A 22,133-nucleotide genomic window follows, 5' to 3' on the forward strand; every position below is an offset into this window, starting at 1 on the left:
TAAAATAAAATGATACGGATCCATTTTCTCTTCAGTAGAGGTCTCTTCAGTAGAGGTCTTTAAAATTTGAAACTGGAGAGCTTCGTCCGCCCTTATAAGACTAGTATTCTAAGTAAAGTACTCAATTTCTATCTTAATTGATTGGGTAGAAACATATGATTTTCATTCTATAAAACGCTTGTATTGCTGAAAATATATATGAAAGAGAGAAAAAAAAAAAAGTAAGAATCAGACTTTGTTTTAGCAGAATTATCTCTTTCCCTTTTTCAGTTATTTCCCCTACAAATCCATTCTATTTTCCTCGAGGGAATTGTAGGTGGGAGAAATTTGTTCCCGTGGGGAAATTTAATTGGAATTGGTATCAGCAGGTTTTAATCAGAGGGCATTATGTGAATCATCGCATATGTTGTTGTGAAGACCTTACTATTCTCCTCATTGAAGATGGGAAAGTATCGGTGACGGCCACTGAAGTGTTTGGGACCGAAGTTTTCACCTTATTCTGCAAGAAAGGAATGGGAGGATTATCCTTGGTTTAAGAGGCGTAACTTAGGCAGCTGTCTGTAAACATGTCCTTTTTTCACGAGGGAAACCTTTTATTCCATAATGCCATTAACAATGAATTGATGCCAGCTCTTTGTCCTGTAATTTTGAAGCCAATTTTATCCAATTCCAAGCAAAATTCTTTTCTCGACTCTGAAGCAATGAAAATTAAATAGAATCAAACTTGGATGCTTGATAAATCATTGTCTCAGTCTTTTAAAAGAGGCAATTGTGTGGAACCAAATCAGCGCACTCTGGTATGTGTTGTTGTAACTAGGAGCAATGGCGGGAACAAACTGGGTTATTGAGGTCAATGAAAAACTTGAGAAGATGATTGATGCTGATAATTCCATGGAGGAAGAGCGCTGGAAGAAACGTGCAGCCTACAAAATACCTGCATTTGTCACAGACCTGAACAAGAAAGCCTACAGGCCTCAGGCAGTCTCATTTGGTCCTTATCATCACGGGGAAGATCATCTGAAGCCAATGGAGGAGCATAAGCAACGAGCCCTGCTTCATTTTCTAAAAAGAGCGAAAAAACCTCTACAAGTTTTCTTTGAATCCTTAACTGGATTAGTGCAGCTTTTAAAAGAATCCTACGATCCTCTTGATATATCTTGGCAGGACAATACTAGATTTCTGCAATTGATGATTCTTGATGGCTGTTTCATGCTGGAGATCTTACGCGTTGCTACTCGTACTCTGGATGACTATGCCCGTAATGATCCAATTTTTAGCAATCATGGGAATCTCTATGTCATGCCTTACATCATGCGTGACATGCTGATGCTTGAAAATCAATTGCCATTATTGGTTCTTGACAAGCTGGTGGCTGTTGAAAGCGGTAAACCAATGGTGTGTGTATAATATATATGCACTGGACTTGAATCACATAAGTAAAACTATTGATTTCTCATCCCTTAAAACTTAATCATCATCTCTATGCAGGATGAAGAATTTATCAACAATCTCATCCTCAAGTTCTGCTTTCCTGATACTCCTCTCTCATGCCTGGGTAACTGCTTGCATCCATTGGATGTATACAGGAAGAATTTACTTCAGAATCATGTTGGTGGGGAAAAGCCACACCGCAGCAGATCACGAGGTAAACGCCGTAAAGGTGGTGATAATATTATCCGGTCAGCAACAGAGCTGAATGAAGCTGGTATCCGGTTCAAGAAAAGTAAAACTAGAAGCTTGAAAGACATCTCATTCCGGGGTGGAGTCCTTAGGCTTCCAGTAATTGTGGTGGATGATGCAACCGAGTCAATCTTCTTGAATTTAATGGCCTTTGAACGATTCCATGTTGGGGCAGGCAATGAGGTGACATCCTATATCTTTTTCATGGACAACATAATTGACAGTGAGAGGGATGTTGCCCTCCTACACTCGAGAGGGATCATCCAAAATGCTATTGGAAGTGACAAAGCTGTTGCTAAATTGTTCAATTCTCTGTCCAAGGATATTTCGCTAGACCCAAATAGCAGCCTAAATTTTGTGCATCAGAAGATCAATGTCTACTGCAAGAAGGCTTGCAACGAGTGGCGTGCCAACCTTATTCACACCTATTTCAGAAATCCCTGGGCCATTCTGTCTCTTATTGCTGCAGTCTTTCTTTTCGCCCTCACTATTGCTCAAACCGTGTATACTATATATCCCTACTACCAAAATAATGAATCTCCACCATCACCATCTACTTCTATGCTTCCTCCCACACCCTCTCCTCTGCCTTATTCAAAACCACCTTCATCCCACCCCCGCCACTGATTCCCATCATTCCGTCGGGGAATCGGAATCGACCTGTTATCTCGGGCAGGTTTGCAATTCTGGGTTATTCTGTTTTCCTCTAGTATTTCTGTTTTCAATGATATTTGTTTGGTTGACCACGTCAGAGGTGGGTTTTAATCATAAAATCTTCTAAGGCTTGCAACACAAGGTCACTGGGGCAAGCGGTGATGTATTATATCATCAATGGTGAATGGATTAAACTTTTGTTTGGATGTGAGAATTTGAAATATGATATTTAAATTTAATAAAATATATATTTTGTTTAATGTTTAGATTTATAAATATAAAATATATTAAACGTGAAAAATTGAGAAATAATTAGGGGTGAGCACTGTTCGGTTAGAACCGAAATAACCGACCGAACCGATTTGATTTAATAATTTAATTCAGTTTTAAAATAAAATCAGTTCGGTTCGATTTTAATTTTTAAAAATTTCAGATTGGTCGGTTCGGTTCGGTTTTAGAGACAAAATAGTTCGGTCGAACCGAACCGACCGAATTAGCCTTAAATGCTGCGTTTTATGATAGGGTTATATCACTTCGTCACTTTCCCAAGTTCCCATCCCGCTCCCGCATACAGCCAGCCACCTACCTACCTCCCTCTCTCTCAAACCTCAGTCTCAGTTGAAGCACGCTGATGGCCGCGAGAGTCTCCTCACTGTTCTCGTCCCTTCACCGTTCTCGTCCCTTCTCCGTTCTCGTCCTTCAGTTCAATCCCGCAGCCACGGCCATCCACCCACCCAATCACTAGTTCCGCAGCCACCCACCCACTTGCGAAAGCCAGCCAGAGCCTCTTCTCTCCATCCTTCGCGTCTTCAGTCCCGCAGCCACGGCCATCCACCCACCCAGTGGGACATTCCCTTTCGCACTGCAGATTTTCAGAAGATGAACAAGCACTTTACATTGTCATTGACTGTCGTTTTATCTTTGGTTCTATTATTTGGAGAGGCGAAAACTATTGATCCTTACAAGGTAAATTCAATTGATTCCATTCTTTTGTTTTTCTAATGGTTTTAAAGAAAATTTTTACCCCGAATTGCATTTGGGTGTGGATTCCCATTGTTCACCATTCTCCTTTTGATGTATGTTTGGATCAATTTCTGGGCCTCCTATAATTCCCTCTACATTTGGAGGAAATTTTGAACTTTATATTTGCTGAGTAAAATTGTTGGCTTTTGATGTTCAGTTAAAGCTGATTGAATCTCATCTCGGCTTTTGCTCTGAAATTTGAAGCCTGTATATGAAGCAGATGATCTGTTAGTTTCAAATTTGTGAACAAAAAAATTTGCTTCGAAATTAAGCTAACTGGTTTTTGGGATAATTTAACTATTATATTTGATTAAGTATATTAGTTTAGAAGTTGTTGATTAATTGATTGGATTTTATGATTAATTAAATATATTAGGTTAAAATCCATTCTTATTAGGCCCAAATTATAGTATAATTCAATGAAAGTAGAGAAAAGATCAAAAACCGATTTCGAACCGAACCGAACCGAATTGGTTCGGTTCGGTTCGATTCGATTTTTTATCTTATTTAGTTCGGTTCGGTTTACAATTTTAAAAGATTTGATTAAATTGGTTTTGGCCAATTCGATTCGATATCAAACCGAACCGACCGATGCACACCCCTAGAAATAATTAAATTGTCAAAAATATCTCTAATAATTTAAAATTATTATAATAAATTAAACTTTTAGTTGGTTATTAAAATTAATCTAATTAAAAATTTATATTATATTTTTTGGATAAAAAAGTTTATGTTAAATTAATCATAAAGTTTATTTAAATTTAAAATTCTCAATCCTCTCCCTACTTAAATTCTATTTTATTATAATTTTAAATATTTTTTTTCTAAATAAAAAAAATCACTTTTTTAAAATATATTAAAATAAAACTAGAAATTATAATAAAATTTTAATATATATATATATGTAATATTTATTATCTTATATAAATTTATATTTATAATTTATCTATAATTTATATTTTATATTATATATTATTATATAAAAAGAAAGATGGGAATAATATGATAATCATAAGTATCTATGATAATTTATGTTGACCTGAGATCCTATACAGGAAAAGGGTAGGATATATGTGTGTGAGCTTGTCTTGAATGATTTATATCTTCTGTCTTTTTTTTTTTTTTGTGCTTTAGCGACGTGTAATCGCCACCCTACTACAATAGTACATGTTATTATCATGCACAATTGTATATATAGACGTATTGCCTCTTTTTTATCATCAGACGACTATTTAATTTTCTATGGTGCCTGAATGGACATAATCTCAGATGTATAGGGGTTTGTTCTCCCGCTGACCCATCAAGTCATTTGAGCTAGATCCCTTTCTATTGGGCCCGAGTCCCGCTTTGCTCGACCTGCCCGAATGTGGTCTGAACTGCGTACTAGAGGACATACTTTAGCAATTTGAGTTTTGATGGAGTTACGGCCTGTTCTTTCTACGTGGGCTCAACTGCGGTCTGAGTATCAGAGGTTTAGTAGTCATTAAGTGCCTCTTTACCTTCTCATTAATTATTTCATGATTAACGATGGGTAAATCAAAAACTCCAATTATGACTGCACGGCTCTAGAAATGCTTTTATTAAAACGTCTTTTATCCGCTTTTACCCATTTCAAATTCGTACTCTCGATTTTGCTCTCGACTCTTCTAATTCTTGCTCTGCTTCCATTAACTTATTCTCTTTCACCTCTACAATCTCTGCTCTGAGGTACATTCCACTCTCCTCATGGCATCCGTTAGAATTTCTAACATCATGGGTTTGATATCCTCTATCACTCCTTCTTTCCTTTCCAATAAACCATCCTTATGGAACTTAGATATGCGATTCTTATTTATATGGCTAAGACGACAATGGCATAAATATGTTGGGTTTAACTCATTTGGCTTAGTTTTTTTAGAAGTTATGTTATAGATATTGTTGTTTCTAGAATCATCTAGATTAAGGACATAAAGGTCATCATATGAATTTGCAATTCAATAAAGTAAATCTTTATTATAAATGGAGCATTTCTTATTCTTAATGAGAAATGAAAAACCTTTATCGCCCAAAACATAAACTAAAAGTAATACCCGGCTTGAGTCCGGCATCGGAATTCCTGTAGTTCGGTGGAATTTCGGTTGTCGGAACCCTCGAGAAGGGTACGACCTATGGTTTTATGGGTTTTTAAGAGTTTTAAAGTGTTAAAGTGTTAAAAGGAAAATGAGTTTTGAAAGAAAAGCAAAGGTTCGGCCGCCGAAGGTCACTTTCGGCCGCCGAACATTGCATGGTTTCGGATTCACGTTCGGCTGCCGAAGGTGGTCTGGCCAGCCACCTATTTAAGGGGCCAAAGGTCGGTGGAAGGAGGATATTTCTCCTCCACTTGCAGCCATAGGTGAGTTCAAGCCCTTCCCAAGTTGACTTTCATGTTTTTCATGTTTTTCACCAAATCTTTCAAGGGTTTTAAGAGTTTTGGTGTGTTTTGAAGGTTTTGAGCACAAATAGTAAGTTTTGAAGCTTGGAGCTTTGGAAGAGGTTTTCTTCATATCTCCACGTTAGGATCACTCATCCTCAAGTTCTTAAGGAGGTAAGGGTGGATCCTGAACTTCTTTGATGCTTTTTAAAGGTTTTATGAAAGGTTGATGGGTAGTATGCCTGATTAGGTTTAGGTGAAGGTTTTGGGAGATGTTTGTGTTCAAGCATGTTAAGTGTTATTTGATGTATTTGTTTGAGGTTTGAGGCGAGGTTTGGACCTCTTTATGCATGTTTTATGGTATGTGCTAGTTGGGAGTAGTTGATATGCATGTTGAGTAAGTTTTGGGTAAGTTTTGCATGAAACAGAGCAGGGTTCTGCCCAGCGGGCAAAACCAGGTTCGGCCGCCGAAGGAAGGTTCGGCCGCCGAACCCCTTGTGGAGGCAGTTTCGGCTGCCAAAGCTTGCCCCCGAAACTTGGGACTTTCGTCTCTGGAGGCAAGGTTCGGCCGCCGAAAGTGCCGCCGAAGGTTGAGTTTCGTCTCTGGACGAGACTTTCGGCTGCCGAAGGTGCCGCCGAACATGCATGAGTTTCGTCTCTGGAGAGGGGTTTCGGCCGCCGAACCTGCCGCCGAAAGTGCCCTTTCCAGCTTTCTTTTGCATGTTTTATGTGATTGTTTGGGGATCTTGTAGAGGATTTTTGGAGAGTTTCTTAGAGATGTTCTTGAGTTAGTTTGGTCCCTCATTTGAGTCCACCTGTGTAGGAACGGACCAGAGGAACCCCAGAGAGCAGCAGTGAGCACAGGTTCAGAACCTGCAGAGTTAGCACAGAGTCAGCCAGAGGTGAGTGGAACTGAACTTAATGGTTTAATATGAGAAATGAATATTTTATCATGCTTCATGCATCATGAATATGCTATAGGGTGAGTGCATTAGTGTACACGAATATGACGCATTGCATCTATCCTTGTCCTTGGCATAGCGCCTTGTACATTGCTTCTATGAGACGGTATGGACATAGTGAGGATTCAATAGCCCTCGGAGGAAAGACCTGGAACAGCCCTACGGGGACCAAGCACATGGTACTCCGGTACCCTAGATGAGATGCAGTCTTAAGAGCTCCTTTGTGGGCTGGACCTAGATAGAGGGAATTTTGATCCGTCCTGCCGAGATGATGTGATTACTTGTGATGTGATGCATTCCATGAGAGCATGTTTTATCACCGGTTATTTTATTACTGTTCTACTCACTGGGCTATAGTAGCTCACCCCTCTCCCCTAACTTCAGTAGTGCAGGTTTAGAGTTCAGAGGGAGGTTAGCAGGGTACAGGAAGAGTACTTTTTGTAATAGCTAATGTGGACATGTATTGTAAAGGGATAGTGTACAGTGTATAGACTTGTGCTTGACTTATAAGAGTTGTAATCCCTTTGTGTATTCACATGATCAGTTTATGTTTACCTATTGTCATTGTATGTATATGAGGCTTAACATTATGAGTTTTATCCGCCTAGAGCAATGAGGAGCTCTAGTAGGGATTGTTATAGCACAGAGATCGTGCATGCACAGGTTAAGTCTTGGAATGAAGAAAAGTTTTATGTTTTTACAAAAATGTATGATCATGTATGGGATTTCACAGGTACACAGACAGGATAGCAGGCTTACTACGGGTCCCGGCGACCTTAAGTCGATCTGGATCCTAGTGCCCGTAGCAGTTCGGTTTCCGGGCTGTTACAAATATTCCTACTCAAAGTAGGAACATAAAAGCAATCATTCAAAATTAACAAAAGCTCATTGGGCAAAACAAGTGCATAAGCCCCTACAGCTAAAGCAACAACTCTTGCTCCATTGCCTACACGTAGGTCCACATCGCCCTTTTTCAGTTTTCTACTCCTTTTGAGACCCTGCACATTTGTACAAATGTGAGAACTACATCCAGTATCTAATACCCATGAAGTAGAAATAGATAAATTACTATCTATAACATAAATACCTAAAGTCGTAGTCTCACTACTCTTCTTCTTCTTGCACTCATCCAAAAAGAGTTTGCAATTTCTCTTCCAATGCCTTGGTTCTTTAAAATGGAAGCAGATTCTTTCCTTAGGAACTATTTCCTCAGGAACTTTTGCCTTGGCTTGTAGTTTAGGCTTGCCTCGTCCCTTAGGCCCATTACCACCTTTAGACTTGGGCTTCCCTTTATTTTTCATGGGTCTACCCTTATTGACATTCAAAATTTGGGTAGGTCTTTTCTTGATATTCATCTCAGTTGTCTTTAGCATCCCATGCAGCTCAGGAATGGATTTCTCCATGTTGTTCATGTTATAGTTCATGACAAACTGAGAAAAACTGCCAGGTAAAGAGTGTAGGATCAAATCCGTGGAGAGTTCTAAACTCAGAGGATAGCCAAGCCTAGCAAGGTGATCAATGTAGCCTTTCATCTTCAAAACATGAGCACTAACTGATTCACCTTCAGCCATTTTGCAATCATGCAATGCAATGGTGGTTTCATACCTATCCTGCCTAACTTGTTGTTGGAAAGCCTATTTGAGATGGACACTCATCTCATAAGCCTCAAGGTGCTCCAGATCCTTCTGAAGTTTTGGGCACATAGTTGCCAACGTAAGACATCCAATGTCATTAGAATCATCCATATGCTTCTTGTGCTTGTTCTTAACAGCATTAATAGCATTAGTAGGCGGTGGTTCAATGATAGCTTCATCAAGCACATAGGACTTTTTCTCTTGCTTGAGAACAATTCTCAAATTTCTAAATCAGTCAACAAAATTAATTCCATTTTCTTTCAGTTTATCCTTTTCAAGGATGGATCGCAGTGATAAAGTGGAATTGTTATTAGCAGCCATAATGATATATAAAATATGCAAATATAATCAATTTAGTAAATTAATATTGAGGTGATAATAATCTCCCACCAAAATACAACCCTCAAAAAGAATTATTACAATAATAATATTTTAGTGGGCTAAGATCCATATTTCACCTAATTCCAAGTCAGCTTTAGCATGACGCTTAGAATTAAGTTATTTAAGTAGGTAACTCCTTACCAATTACATCTAATGTAACTTTTAGATTATGAGGTGTTGACATCATATGTCAAATGCATGTTATACCCCATCTAATGCCTTAGGCCCAAAACCATTTTGATAGCCTAATTAAGCCCAACCAAAAGTAAATGAATGAGTAACTATTACTCATCCTATCTTACTAAGATAACCTAAGCACTTTGCTTTGGCAAAACCTGCACTTTGGTGATCTTAGTCTTGATAGGCATTTAATACATAAGTGGCATTAAAACTTAAAATTTTATAGTGAGGGTTCAACTTTCAAATTTAATTATGTCGTCTTGCATTTATATATCATAGCATCCTATATGTATATATATATATATAAACTATCATGCATAGCATCACATACTAATATATGACATAATATGTAAATGTGACATAGCATGACTAAAATCTAAAATAATCTTCACAAACCAATATGAAGATCATAAGGGGAAACCTAAGTGTAATCCTATTACATTAGTAGCAATGGAACATGTCTTTATATCTTGAGCTTGCTTGTCCACACCATAAAATCTACTCGTCATTGGAGGCAACTCCACCATCACCATAGAAGCACTAGTCTTCTCTTCCTCCATCTTGTGGATCTCCATTTACAAAATTTAAAGAAAGCCTATACTATTACATTAAAATAAATGACACGCAGGCCGTATTTAAAAATTACATCCTATAAAAACCAATCTCATAGGTCAATAAGGCCATGCTATGCACTATGCCAAGACACCATATAATCACAACATATTTCATACAAACATGTTATAAACTTATTATCTTAAAGTTTATTTTGTTGCCGGAACTATATCTAAGGCGCTACGCATATCAGTCAGATTGATTTTACTGATCTTATCAGTAATTGTTTGATCATATCAAATAATCTTGACTATACAGAAAATGATACCATTGTTTATTAATCATATTAACAAACAACAGTAACGCATATGTGTGCGTATACTTTGTAAAAACGTTTTTCACATAAAACCTATAGATATCATGGATTCATATCACATATAAATCTATCGTTTTTGACATCATATGTAAAACGAACTATACGGTTTAATTACCATCCCATTCTAGCAAACTTATATCACATATAACACATCAATCATGTCATATTCGACTTAAATGAAGAGCACAGGTTGGCTCTGATACCACTGTTAGGAAACCAAGAGATTACTGCAACCCAAAACACGCAGCGGAAAATAAAAATCTCCGTTTCCCTACCAGGATCCAAGTGCTTCGTTTAATTCAAAAGGAAGGATAAGAGACTAACCTGTTAGACTCGACAAGAAGATACTATTGCGGACTGATGGTGCTGCTTTTTCAACGAACACTGGCTATGGTATCCACACGAATATCTTTTATCCTTCTAGAGTGCTAGCTCTCTCAAAGATGGATAAGTTATGTGCTTTTCAATCTACAGCTCAAAACGATTTTTCCAAAAACGTTAACCTCCACATTCACAGCAGGAGTTTTATATGTTTTAAGTCTTTTTGTTTTCCCACAATTCTTTTCGTAAAAAAGTTGTGTTTATCACCCACTATCACAAACTCGTAGATATTCAAATATCTTATGTGATAGAGTTGTGTTCATAACCAACTATCACAATCTCGCAGATACTCAAATATCTTATGTGATAGAGTTATGTTCATAACGAACTATCACAATCTCGCAGATACTCAAATATCTTATGTGATAGAATTGTGTTCATAACCAACTATCACAATCTCGCAGATACTCAAATATCTATGTGATAGAGTCCTCTATCTGTAACAGTTACAGATAGATTGCAGATCCTTTTAAATATTATTATCTTATAATAATAAATAAATAATATTAATACTAATAACATCTTTATTATTATTAATTATACTAATGGGCTTTTAGCCCATTAATATGACATAACACATCAATAACGTTCTTTTGTGTGTAACCCAACAAGCTCACATTAATTGGCAATAGGCCCAGTCTCATAAGGCCCATAAATTATAAGCGGCCTCTAGCAAGACATTATGACTACCCAGCTAATATGAGGATCGATAGTCCAATAAAGTCTAATAAATAGAACATGTATTAATCCCTTTGTCACATAATATTTAGTTTGAACATAAGTCATGGTTAATGTCAAATTTATAATGTTCAAACTTGTGATTTCTCGATCTCTAAGTAGATTGATAAAATCAAATGATATTGATCACACTATCAATTCATTTGAGCATGACCATACATTTCTCAATCTCACTTATCGAGGGGCCCAGAAGATATCTCTCTCAAAGAGAGGGACAAATTCTATCTTGATTGTTCAATATCCTCTACATAATTTCTATTATGCTCAATCATAACCTTTATGACTATCCGATTAAAGACAATGTTTGGTTATGTCAAAACATAACAGTCCTTATATTGGAAACTATAGTAATTTCAAGTCAAAGGATTAAGACATAACTACTTTGAGATTCACTTATGACAATAACCCATGTAGTGATCTCAATGCGGGTCCATCCAATACTTTATTCTCTAACAAGTACCTATGATTATTGAATTATATCAACATATATATAATCATCTCATGATTATCAATCAATAATTATACTCGTTATATTTTATTATTATCAACATAATAATAAGTAACCAGAGATGTTAATCATTATTATGTAACATGCAAACAAATAATAATGATAATAAAAATCTCTTTTATTAATAACCAAAACGACATATAAAATTGTCCAAGATAATGGCCTAGGGCAAATACACTAACAGACTCCCTGGGCATCTTCCGAAGAGAAGAAGATGGTCACTGGGGAATGCTCCACTATCTGTATAATTTCGGCATTGCTCCCTTCTTCATTCCGGCTTCTCTTCTTCCCCCTTATGCTCATGCGACCCTTGGTTTCTCACACGATCATGTTGATCGTCCCGTTGGAGCCATCATTCACAGGTCCCCCTATCTGTCTACGGGGCCTCTCTGCCACCATGCTCTATTGAGGTCTCTGCCCTTTCGGCTTCTTTACAAAGTTCTTGAGGTGCTCTCTTTTGATGAGCCTTTTTATTTTATTTATTAATTGGTAGCAATCGTTAGTGTTATGGCCATGAGTCCTATGATATTGGAAGTACTTGTCTGGATTTCTTCTACTCGCATCGGCCTTCATAAGATTTGGCCATTGTATAAAGTCCTTGTCCTCGACAGCAACGAGCACCTAGGCCCTAGACACATTCAAGGGAGTGATTACCTCAGGAATCCGAGGTTGGTATGGTCCCTGTTCCTTCCTTTCTCACTGGTGCCTGTTAAATGCCTACGGCCCCCTGTTTTGCCTTGGCTCCTGCCTTTTGGGTTGTTTGTCTTCCACGGCTTCCCCCTATCTCCTGCTTCTCGGGTGAATCTACCAGTGGTTAAGGCGTCATATTGCCTTATGTACTTCTCTTCCCTTTTCATAAGCTCTGCTAGGGTAATGGGTGGCTTTCTACACAATGAGCCGAAAAACTAGGGGATGTGGTCCCTTTCTGTATGGCTTCCACCGCTCTGACCTCATCGAGCTCGAGGATCTGCAAGGCCTCCGAGTTGAACCTGGCTACGTACTCCCTCAGGGACTCATTCCTCCTTTCCCTAACCGTCTCTAGGTAGCTAGTTTTTTCTCTGTTGGGACCCCTGCAATGAACTTGTTGACAAACACGCTGGCTAGGTCCATGAAGCTTTTAATGCTCCCCGCCTCCAGGCTATTAAACCATGCTCGGGTCTGTCCGGTGAGAGTGGTAGGAAAGATCTTGCACATCAGAGCATCAGAGTGGGTCTGAAGCTTCATGAATGTCTTGTACTTCAAGACATGCTCTTGGGAGTTCCCTGTGCCATCATATGCGGCCATTAGCGGCACCATGAACTTTTTGGGAATGGTATTTTGTTGTACCCATCTCACGAATGGGGATGAGGTCGATAGTAGGGGGTTGTTTTCTCATGCCCCTAGTTCTACCGGGAGCTGCTCCTTCAGCCTTTCTAATTTCTGATCTACGTCTGCTTCTTCTCTTCTTGGCTGCTTCTTTAGGCGGTAATTTCTCTCCAACTCTTCATTTTTTCATCTTTCTGCTGGCTTAGAAGAATAACTTTCGACTTCGTCGTTCTTGATGAGTTCCCTTACCACTTGGCTTCTTGCTCTAGCTATAGGCTCTTTTCTCCTGTTGGCCTCTCCATCTCCTTCACTTGTCCTCCTGCTGCTCTGTTGAGGGATTTGGTGGTTCAGGATAGGTTGGGGTCCGTTAATGTTGAATTCTTCAGTTACGGGTGGTACATTTAATAGGGTATTGAGTCCCCTTTACTGCAACATTTGTCCCAAATAATATTTCGAGTTGAAGAGCAATATTTTGTAGCTCTTAGTCAGGCAGGGTAGTTCTAGGCATGGTCTCTGCCGAGTTCGGTGAGGGATTGAACAATACGGGTGGCTAGTTCATTGGGGCTGCGGGGCTGAAAAATGAAAACAATTGTCCTCTTAAGCACTGTTCAGGTCATTTGGAGTGTTTTGGGTGTAGTTTTCACCGTGATTAGCCATGTGGATCTTAGTAGGTATGATGAAGATGATAACTTCGGTGATGAAAAGATCTTTCTCCGTCCCCACAGACAGCGCCAATTGATAATCTGAGATCCTATGCAAGGAAAGGGTAGGGTATGTATATGTGAGCTTGCCTTGAATGACTCATCCTTTCTGCCTTTATTCTTTTTTCTTTTTGTCCTTTACTGACGTGTAATCACCACCCTGCTACAGTAACACATGTCATTATCATGCAGAGCCGTACATATGGACGTATTGCCCCTTTTTCCATTGTCAGGCGGCTATTTAATTCCCTCCATGATAATATGCATAATTATGCAGCTTTAATATTACAAAATACTTAGATATTGAGTTTAATTTCGTTTAAAACAGGTTGATTCGTTTAAATTTTGTTATCTTGGTAGGATTGGAGAAAAATAAGAGAAAAATCTAATTTGAAATTCACATTCTGAGATCAAACGTGGCTACAATCAAATTCATAGAAGGATAAGGAACAGAGTCATATTTGAACTCTAATTTCCAGACGAGCTGTATTATGGACTACGTTATGGGTATAAATATACTTGACGAACAGAGCCCAGCTTTAAATCTAGGAATCAAATAAATAACTCTCATCTGTCAAGTTGTACTTGATTTTGATTTTATCTACTTGTATTTAGGACTTTTAGCACTATAAAAATGGGGCATTCTGATGTATCTAGGGGTATCTCATCTTTTATCTCCCATTTTTAGCCATGAACATGTGTGGCTAAGTTTCTTCTTTTTAGTTAAAAGATAATTAAAGTTCTAGTTCAATTGGTTGTGAGATTTATGTGATTCTATTATTTTCTCAATTATTATTGGTATTTATATTATTCCTGTATTTATTGCTTAATATCATTCTGTGGGTTATCGCATTAAGACGCCATTGCTCAATTGATAAAATGGTATATTGCTATTCAAGTTAATTAAATCTGTAATTGTTTAATTAAACTGAAATAAGTAGTACATTAAGTTGCATAAGACCTTTCTAAGGAATAATATAATCTAACTTAAATAAACAGAGCGTCTTGCGTTTGTTAGTTAAAATCGGGTCCTTTTAATTTTTAATACAATAATTGAATTAAATTCTAGGAGCGTCTCCCACGATTGCCCAAGAGTTAGAGTTAGTTATCGAGCCTCTCTTGACTAGTTTAAAATCCAAGAAAGGGTTAAATACCTGAAATGTTTTCAACATCTATAACTGGTTTATCAATAATTAAATTGAGATTATTTTGTATCTGTTATCAACCCACAAAAATTGAAACTAAAATTATTCTTTTAACTGGATGTGTCTTTGGATGTGTCTCATCTTGATTCTCTGCCTTAAATTTAAATTGTTTATTCTTTTAAATTGATTTTATTTATTTTTCTACATTCAAAACTTTCTACATTTTATTTTATTTTATTTCATTTCAGTTCATTCAATAGAATTAATCTATTTACCAATTTATGTGGGATCGACTCTGCTTACCTATTATCACAAATTTTATTTTAAAGTAGGAATTTCACTTCGGTGCCTGAGTTGATATGATTTTGGATGTATAGAGATCTGTTCTCCACTGACCCATCAAATCATTTGAGCTAAACCCTCTCCATTGGACTCGAGTCCTGCTCTACTCGATTTGCCCAAGCGTGACCTGAACTGCGTGCTAGAGGACAGACCTTAACAATTTGGGTTTTGATGAGGTTACGACCTAACCTTTCTATGTAGGCTCAATTGCAACTCGAATATCAAAGGCCTAACAGTCATCAACTACTATTAAAATAATTAAAGACTAATATTTATTTATTTTAATTTACTAATAAAAAGTAAATTAATTAATTAATGTATTATAATAAATTAATTCAAGATTTAGAGTTAGACTCGGGCTACAAACAATTTTATTCTTAATACTCTTCCAGAGAAAGTGTACCTTTAATAAAAAAGTAGTCTAAAAAAGTAGTCTAATTATAAATTTTTATGACCGGTTCTTTCTTTTGTAACTCTTGTGAATATATTCTATCTTTTAGCTTCATTGTTAGCTTGCATAATATTGATTACCAGGATTACTTATATTTACTTTAGGCTGACTTGAGGATTCAGAGTGTAGAGTGCAGAATTCAGAATTTAGGGCTTGTTTGCCATAAAGATTATTAGTCTTCTAAAAGGATAACATGTTACCGCCAAAAGAAATATTTTAAGGGCTAGTCTCAATATACATACATACATATATATATATATATATATATATATATATTCCCTTTCTTTATAAAGTTCAAGGATTAACAATTCTTTCATCAAAGAGAAAAAAAGGACTAACAATTGAGTGACCGTGCAAGAGGGATTCATGTCTCCCAAGAATGTCCAGTGCGCCATATGAAAAAACTTAAATAAAAGATGACAGCATTTATCAGTGGTCCAGAAACCAACGACATAATAACTAACACGCCTAAATATGCCTTTTTCATTTGGCAATAGAAAAATACAGGCAAACCTCAAACTCATTACAATCCAATGGCCTTTTGTTTAATTTCACAAAACCATGGCAACGATTCACAAGGTATGCAGAGATTTAAGAGTTCACATATTAACAAAAAGGAAAAACAAATGAACTCATTTAAGTATACATACAACGTGATAGTCTTACCCATAATAATTAGCCAAATGAAGCCTTAGTGCTGCCAATGTAGCCTTAGTGCTGCCAAATGTAATAGTTCCCTTGTGTCACTGAATTATTGCCTCTTTCATGTCCAATTCACTGAGTGTTAAAAAAAAGGAGCGAAAAAAGTTACATTTTTGTTTTTTTTTTTAAATATAAAAGTATAAAACTTGGTGCTAGAGATTTGCATTCAACTTCAACATTCAAAATCCAACTGAGGTATTACCGTGTTGATCTTGATGAAATTACACCATCTCTATGGAAAATGTTGAGATATTACAATGCACTCACACAAGCACAGGCATAAGTATAAAATATAAATATATATATATATTTGAAAATACCTATTGTTTTGTTGAGCAACCAGAGGAGTAGAGCTAGTTCAATCCCAAATACAGTATGGAGCCATGTTCTGTCCATCATGAACCCATAAACTGTCATGCCGGCCCTATTGTTTTCCAGATATGTCACTGCAAAAATTGTTGGATGATTAGTCATCTACAATAAATATTCTCAAAGATCCGTTCCCGTTTCCCACTAGGAAACTAACCTAAGGCCTGTCTCCTCTGGAATGAGATTGTATGAGCAAAAATTGGTACCATTTTGGTGCTATTATCGGTATCTTCATCTCCATCGTCATCTTCATCATCCAAAACCCAATCGATGTCCACAGGAAACACTTGGTGGCTGCAAGCACTAGTCTGATCTAGTGGAGTCTCACCATCTATATCATCAAAAGAGTTGATTGTGGCGCATACGTGCCACTTTGTAGCAAGGCTTGTCACGGATTGTGCTCTGTGGGTGATCTTTGTAGCGCTTCGCAGGCATATGAAGAGCCCCGTCACCAGATTAATGGAGCATAACTGCCCTCACAGTGAGACAGGAAGTATGGATTATCAGTCGATTTTCCTTGAATATAACTACCAAGTGCTAAGAATTATTATAGTCTGCATTTAAAAACAGATACCGCGAGTTCTCCAGCCTCAAAGATGTTGTTCTGAGCACTGGAACGGGTGGTCACCAGCAATGACATTAACTGACTTGCAGTGACCAAAACCAGAGACAGCAATATGAACCTTCGAAATCGGTGGCTTATGATGCGAAGATTTCTTCTGATTCGGAGATGCTCCCTCAGGATTGAACCCACATCACTTCCTGTTTGAAAGACTTGAGCAAACTCTTCAAGACTAAGTACTTGCAAATAACAAATCAGTTGGTAGAGAATGCAGACAAGGATGTAAATTGATATTCGATACACCCATGAAAATAGCTGCAATATGCACACAATTGCGTCGCTGGCATACATGTTCCCATAATAGGGTATTTGGGTGTTTCCTGTGACATACCACCATATTCTGTAGGCACTCTCTGCAGCAAAGCAGGGGAGGACAAAAACGCAGAGCAGCTTCATTGATCTCTGCAAGTATGGTTATTAATTGCACATCAATCAAGGAACATAGAATTAGTAAATCGATTTTATATGCCAAATTCAAGCCAAAGGTTGTTTAAATTAATGAATATTAGAATTGATTTTTCCAGATCTGGTAAAGAAGCTATTGATGGCACCAAAATTTCAACTCACACCTTCGTATCAACTCTTAGAAACTTAGATTTATATTAATTTGTTTACCGACAAGAACCATGTGGCATAGGTAAATTCGGAGCAGAAAGAAAAAAATTTGGAAGACGAAGCATACATGGAGCCGTTGTTTATATTCTCGCCGAATCCTCTCATTTTGATCATCCAATTTGTCCAAGAAGAGGAATCTTCTTACACCGTACTTGCGAGACCAAGAAAATAGACTAAAAAATGAAACTATTGCAAATGTCGAGAGAGATAATTGCACCACTGCATCGTAAGGCCTCTGGTGGTTTGAATCGCAATTTGAGCACAAAAGAGCGAAGTGAGACACGATAGGAACACCGATCGCCAGAAGCAAGAAGATGGACCATGAGAGAGCAGTGATCCAAATATTAGGTTGATCTTGGAATACCCAGTTGAGACATATTGTCAAGCTTTTCAATTCAGTCCCTTCATCGATGAAGAACCACAAATTGCTTTTGTTACTGGAAGTAAAAGGCTCTCCTTCTTTTTCCATAGCTTTGGAAACTTTGTCCAACTCAGACTTAGAACTTGAGTGCAAGAAGCATTAGCATGCCCGTAGACAGGGGAACTTGGAAGCATGAATAGAAGGAGAGGGGAAAAAATTCAATCATAGAAGAGAAAGGTTCCAACTTCGAAGTCAGTCCTCATTTCCTTCATAAACAAGTACTCCACTAATAATGCCTAATATAAAAATGGGCATGATTGATGGTGCAGATTGTGGGACCCTGCATAGAAAACATATGTATTGCCTATAGTCTATAGCAAATGTGTATCGATATTGCAAATTTTGACATGCTGCTGCCCTGCTAAATAAAGTTTGTGCCTTTCAGGGTTCTTGAGGGGCAAGTAATTTCTGCTGCGTGTTTGACTGTTTGTCTGAAGCATTCAATCATTTCCCTCGCTTAGGCAATCCAAGTATGCAGTATTAATACTGTTAAAACGGGTTTAACGCAGATAGTTCGGTATCCCTATGTCTTTCTTTTCAAATTTAAATAAGGAATTTGAGATTATCTTTAAAATGAGTATTTTTTATTTGGTTCGTTTTTAATCAAATTTGTGTAGACTGAATGGATGGATATACAGACTATTTGTTTTAAAAATATTAAAATAATATTATTTTATTTATTAATTTAATTTTTTATAAATAAAAATTAAAATGAAAATGACAATTAAAAAATAAATAGAAAAAATATATTAATTTTCAAATAAAATTTAAATATTGTTTATTTAAAAAAAAGATATATTGATTGATATTTTTTTTATTTTGTATAGCTTTAGTAAGTTTATTTTATTATTTATATAATTTTAATAAGTTTTATTTAATTTTTTTAAATATAAAATATAAAATATATTTATTAATTATATTTTTTTCATGGTATAATATATAATTTTAATTAATAATGTGAATTTAATTAATTTTTATATTTTTAATTTAAATATTTAAAGAAAAATATATTATCCGCATCCGTTTATGGGCTGACCAAATCTAAATATTAAAATTCAGTATTTTAACGAACTTTTTAAACTCGACTTATTTTGAGTGCGAATCGAACCGAACTGTACACGTTTTGACAGCAATATGCAATATAAAGTTTTATATCCTATGCACACCACAAAAGGTATTCATGTATTTTATGTGAATAATAATTTTTTAATACTTTAAGATCTAAACAATTGGATGGGTAGGTATAAGAAAAGACAAGTATTCGTCGTGTATGGAGTAAAAAAAACTAATGGATTAAAAAATCCTTATCTATATAAATTTTTATTTAAATTACTATTAATTTTAGCAAAAATACAAAAAAATCCCCTTTAATATAATTAAAAAGAAAAATATGGTTTATATTTATATTTTGTTATGCTATATTTATAATAGATAGTAAAATTAAATTTAACATATTAATTATAAAAATTTTAAAATAAAATAAAGTTTCAAATTATTTTTTGCCGACATGTAAAATTATGAAACGTTATTTTGAGCCTTATTTCTTACTATTAAAAAAATTAAAATAAAAATAAAATAAAACAATGTAAAATAAATTCTACATTGCACCTAGAAATTAAAAGAAAACATGCAAGAGTAAAAAAGATATAAAGACATTGCTAGAAGGACAAATGGGGTGGTTCTTGCTTAATACTCAATATTAAGTATTTATTGACATAAAACGGTTACAGAAATTATCGAATGGAAAAATTTAAATTCACAAATTCAAAAAACATAAAAGATTGATTCAAAAAAAAAAAAAAAACATAAAAGATTAACAAAATCATAGGGAAAGAATAAATAGCAAATTAATGAATAATAATATGTTAAAGGTAATGTCCCATTCTTCGATTAAAAGAATTTGTAAAAAATTCAAGAGTCAAAAAATGAAATTAAATTTTTTTTTTAAATAGAACTTCTCTAAAATCAGTATCACATTTATATTAGTGAAGGTAACAATTTAAAGCATCAAAAAAATATATATATATATATATATATATATATATATGTGTGAAACACGAAATCAAGATAATATTTTACACAATTAGCATATTAACCAGAGTAATACTTTTTATGGATAACAAAAGATAGCATGAATTGTCAATCTTCTAATAAGATATACTGTTAGTTTTTCATATATATGGTATTGTTTTTAGTTTTTTCTAATTATTTAATAGTAAAAATAAGGAAAATAATACCTTCAATTTTTAAGTGGTTTATCTTCTATTTCCACCATATTTCTCCATAAAGATAAAATCTCCATCCATACAAAATCCTTTCCCAGGAAAAATAACCAGCAAAGGAACCATAGAAAGGAGGAAAGAAGGAGAGAAGTTAAGGTGCTTAAGTAGTAAGTGATAGAAATTGAAAATTAGGTTAGACAAATAAATTCCTAAATATTTTCAATCAATTATATATTGTTAAATGAATTAAAACTCATGTTTTTCCTATTTTTTATAAAAAATAAATTCAAAAAGAGGAAGGTACATCAAAGGGAAAAGGTAAGAAAAAAGAGAAATTAAGGTGTACCTAAAACTTTTGAAAAGAATTGTGCAAAAAGTTTGGTGTTTGTAGGAAGTTCTGTTTTTTCTTTGGTTTTCTCATGAATATGTAAAATTAGGGATTGATTTTGATTGCTAAAATGTTGTTTTGATTGTATGGATTTATGATATGAATTTTGAAATGATGATTGGAAGGCTTAAAATAAATAGATACAACATGGGACCTAAAAACACAAAACAGGCAGAATAGGTTTTAATAGGATAGCCTGCATTAGAAGCCTCATAACTTATTGTGTAACCATTGAAATTAAGTCTAACATGAACCAAATGAAAGTTAAGACAAAAAGCTAAAAGTTTTCTAAAGTAACTAAAATTTGAATCTATAGCTAATTATATGTAAATTGCTAGTGAACCTAAACTAGTAAAAGGAAATTGTACATCCGGAACAGTCTGTATCACTTAGACCATAACCAAAGATTTACTCATTGAAATGAATTAAAACCAGTGCCAAATGAACTCTGAGAGGTATACATGAAACTTTATTCCAGAAACATAAAACTTTAGGGTTCGGGGTTCAGGGGAGGTTCAGGGTTCGGGGTTCGGGGTTTTAGGGTTTTAGGGTTTGGGGTTTTAGGTTTGGGGTTTTTCAGGGTTCAAGGGTTTTGGAGGGTTCAGGGTTCAGGGGTTTTGGAGGGTTCAGGGGTTTTGGAGGGTTCAGGGTTCAGGGTTCAGGGTTCAGGGTTCAGTTCATAGTTGAGGGTTCAGGATTTTAGGATTCAGAGTTTAGATTTTAAAATTCAAGATTTGGGATTTTAGAATTTTAGGGGTTCGAAGATTAGGTTTTAGGCTTTGGAATTCATTTTTAGGATTCAGATTTAGGGTTGAGGGTTCGAAATTTTGGATTCGAAATTCAAAGTTCAGGGTCGGGTTAGGGTTAAGGGTTCAGGATTTTAGGTTTCGAATTCAACGTTTAGGATTCAGATTTGAAGATTTAGTGTTCAGGATTAAGGATTAAGGATTAAGGATTAAGGTTTTAGGGTTCAAGGTTCGGGGTTTAGGGGTTAGGGTTTAGGGTTGGAGTTTGGGTTTGGGGTTTAGGGTTTAGGTTTCAGGAGTTCAGGGTTCAGGTGTCAGAGTTCAGGAATTCAGGGTTCAAGGTTCGGGATTTAGGATTCAGGATTCAGGATTTGGGGTTTGGAGTTCGGAGTTCAAGATTCGGGGTTCAAGGTTCAGGGTTTAAGGTTCGGGGTTCAGGGTTCAGGAAGAACCGGTGTCCGATTTCAAAAGAACCGTTTTCGTTGCAAAAAGTGCCAAGTCTATCACCCATGCTACTACCAGTGCACGATTTCGTCATAACAGTTTCAGTCGAACCAACTGCCAAGTATATCAACCATGCTATCACTGGTGCTCAATTTCGACATAACAGCCTCCTTCGTGAAAACTGCCAAGTCTATCACGCATG

General features: G+C 36.0%; 2 protein-coding genes across 2 annotated transcripts; one reads left to right on the forward strand and one right to left on the reverse strand.

Moving 5' to 3' along the window:
- The first annotated feature begins 641 nt into the window (after positions 1–641).
- On the forward strand, positions 642–2,594 carry LOC110613332 (UPF0481 protein At3g47200). Its single transcript, XM_021754407.2, has 2 exons — positions 642–1,395; positions 1,489–2,594. The coding sequence occupies exons 1-2, from the start codon at positions 823–825 to the stop codon at positions 2,305–2,307; spliced, it is 1,392 nt and encodes a 463-aa protein (XP_021610099.1). The 5' UTR covers positions 642–822; the 3' UTR covers positions 2,308–2,594.
- Positions 2,595–15,862: 13,268 nt separating this feature from the next.
- On the reverse strand, positions 15,863–18,386 carry LOC110612975. Its single transcript, XM_021753853.2, has 5 exons — positions 17,778–18,386; positions 17,048–17,497; positions 16,631–16,943; positions 16,425–16,550; positions 15,863–16,179 (listed from the first exon to the last, which is right to left on the reverse strand). Exons 1-5 carry the CDS (start codon positions 18,177–18,179, stop codon positions 16,166–16,168), a joined length of 1,305 nt encoding a protein of 434 aa, XP_021609545.1. The 5' UTR covers positions 18,180–18,386; the 3' UTR covers positions 15,863–16,165.
- Between the last annotated feature and the right edge of the window lie 3,747 nt (positions 18,387–22,133).

Source organism: Manihot esculenta, chromosome 9, assembly GCF_001659605.2.
Source record: "Manihot esculenta cultivar AM560-2 chromosome 9, M.esculenta_v8, whole genome shotgun sequence".
Lineage (NCBI taxonomy): Eukaryota > Viridiplantae > Streptophyta > Magnoliopsida > Malpighiales > Euphorbiaceae > Manihot > Manihot esculenta.

What these genes read in the sequence shown, in the direction of transcription:
- LOC110613332 (XM_021754407.2), top strand. Translation starts at nt 823, where the DNA reads ATGGCGGGAACAAACTGGGTTATTGAGGTCAATGAAAAACTTGAGAAG. An exon ending in TTGAAAGCGGTAAACCAATG is followed by an intron (nt 1,396 to 1,488) that starts GTGTGTGTATAA and finishes ATCTCTATGCAG; the next exon opens with GATGAAGAATTTATCAACAA.
- LOC110612975 (XM_021753853.2), bottom strand. Translation starts at nt 18,179, where the DNA reads ATGGAAAAAGAAGGAGAGCCTTTTACTTCCAGTAACAAAAGCAATTTG. An exon ending in AATATAAACAACGGCTCCAT is followed by an intron (nt 17,498 to 17,777) that starts GTATGCTTCGTC and finishes CCATACTTGCAG; the next exon opens with AGATCAATGAAGCTGCTCTG. An exon ending in TTGAGGCTGGAGAACTCGCG is followed by an intron (nt 16,944 to 17,047) that starts GTATCTGTTTTT and finishes CTGTGAGGGCAG; the next exon opens with TTATGCTCCATTAATCTGGT.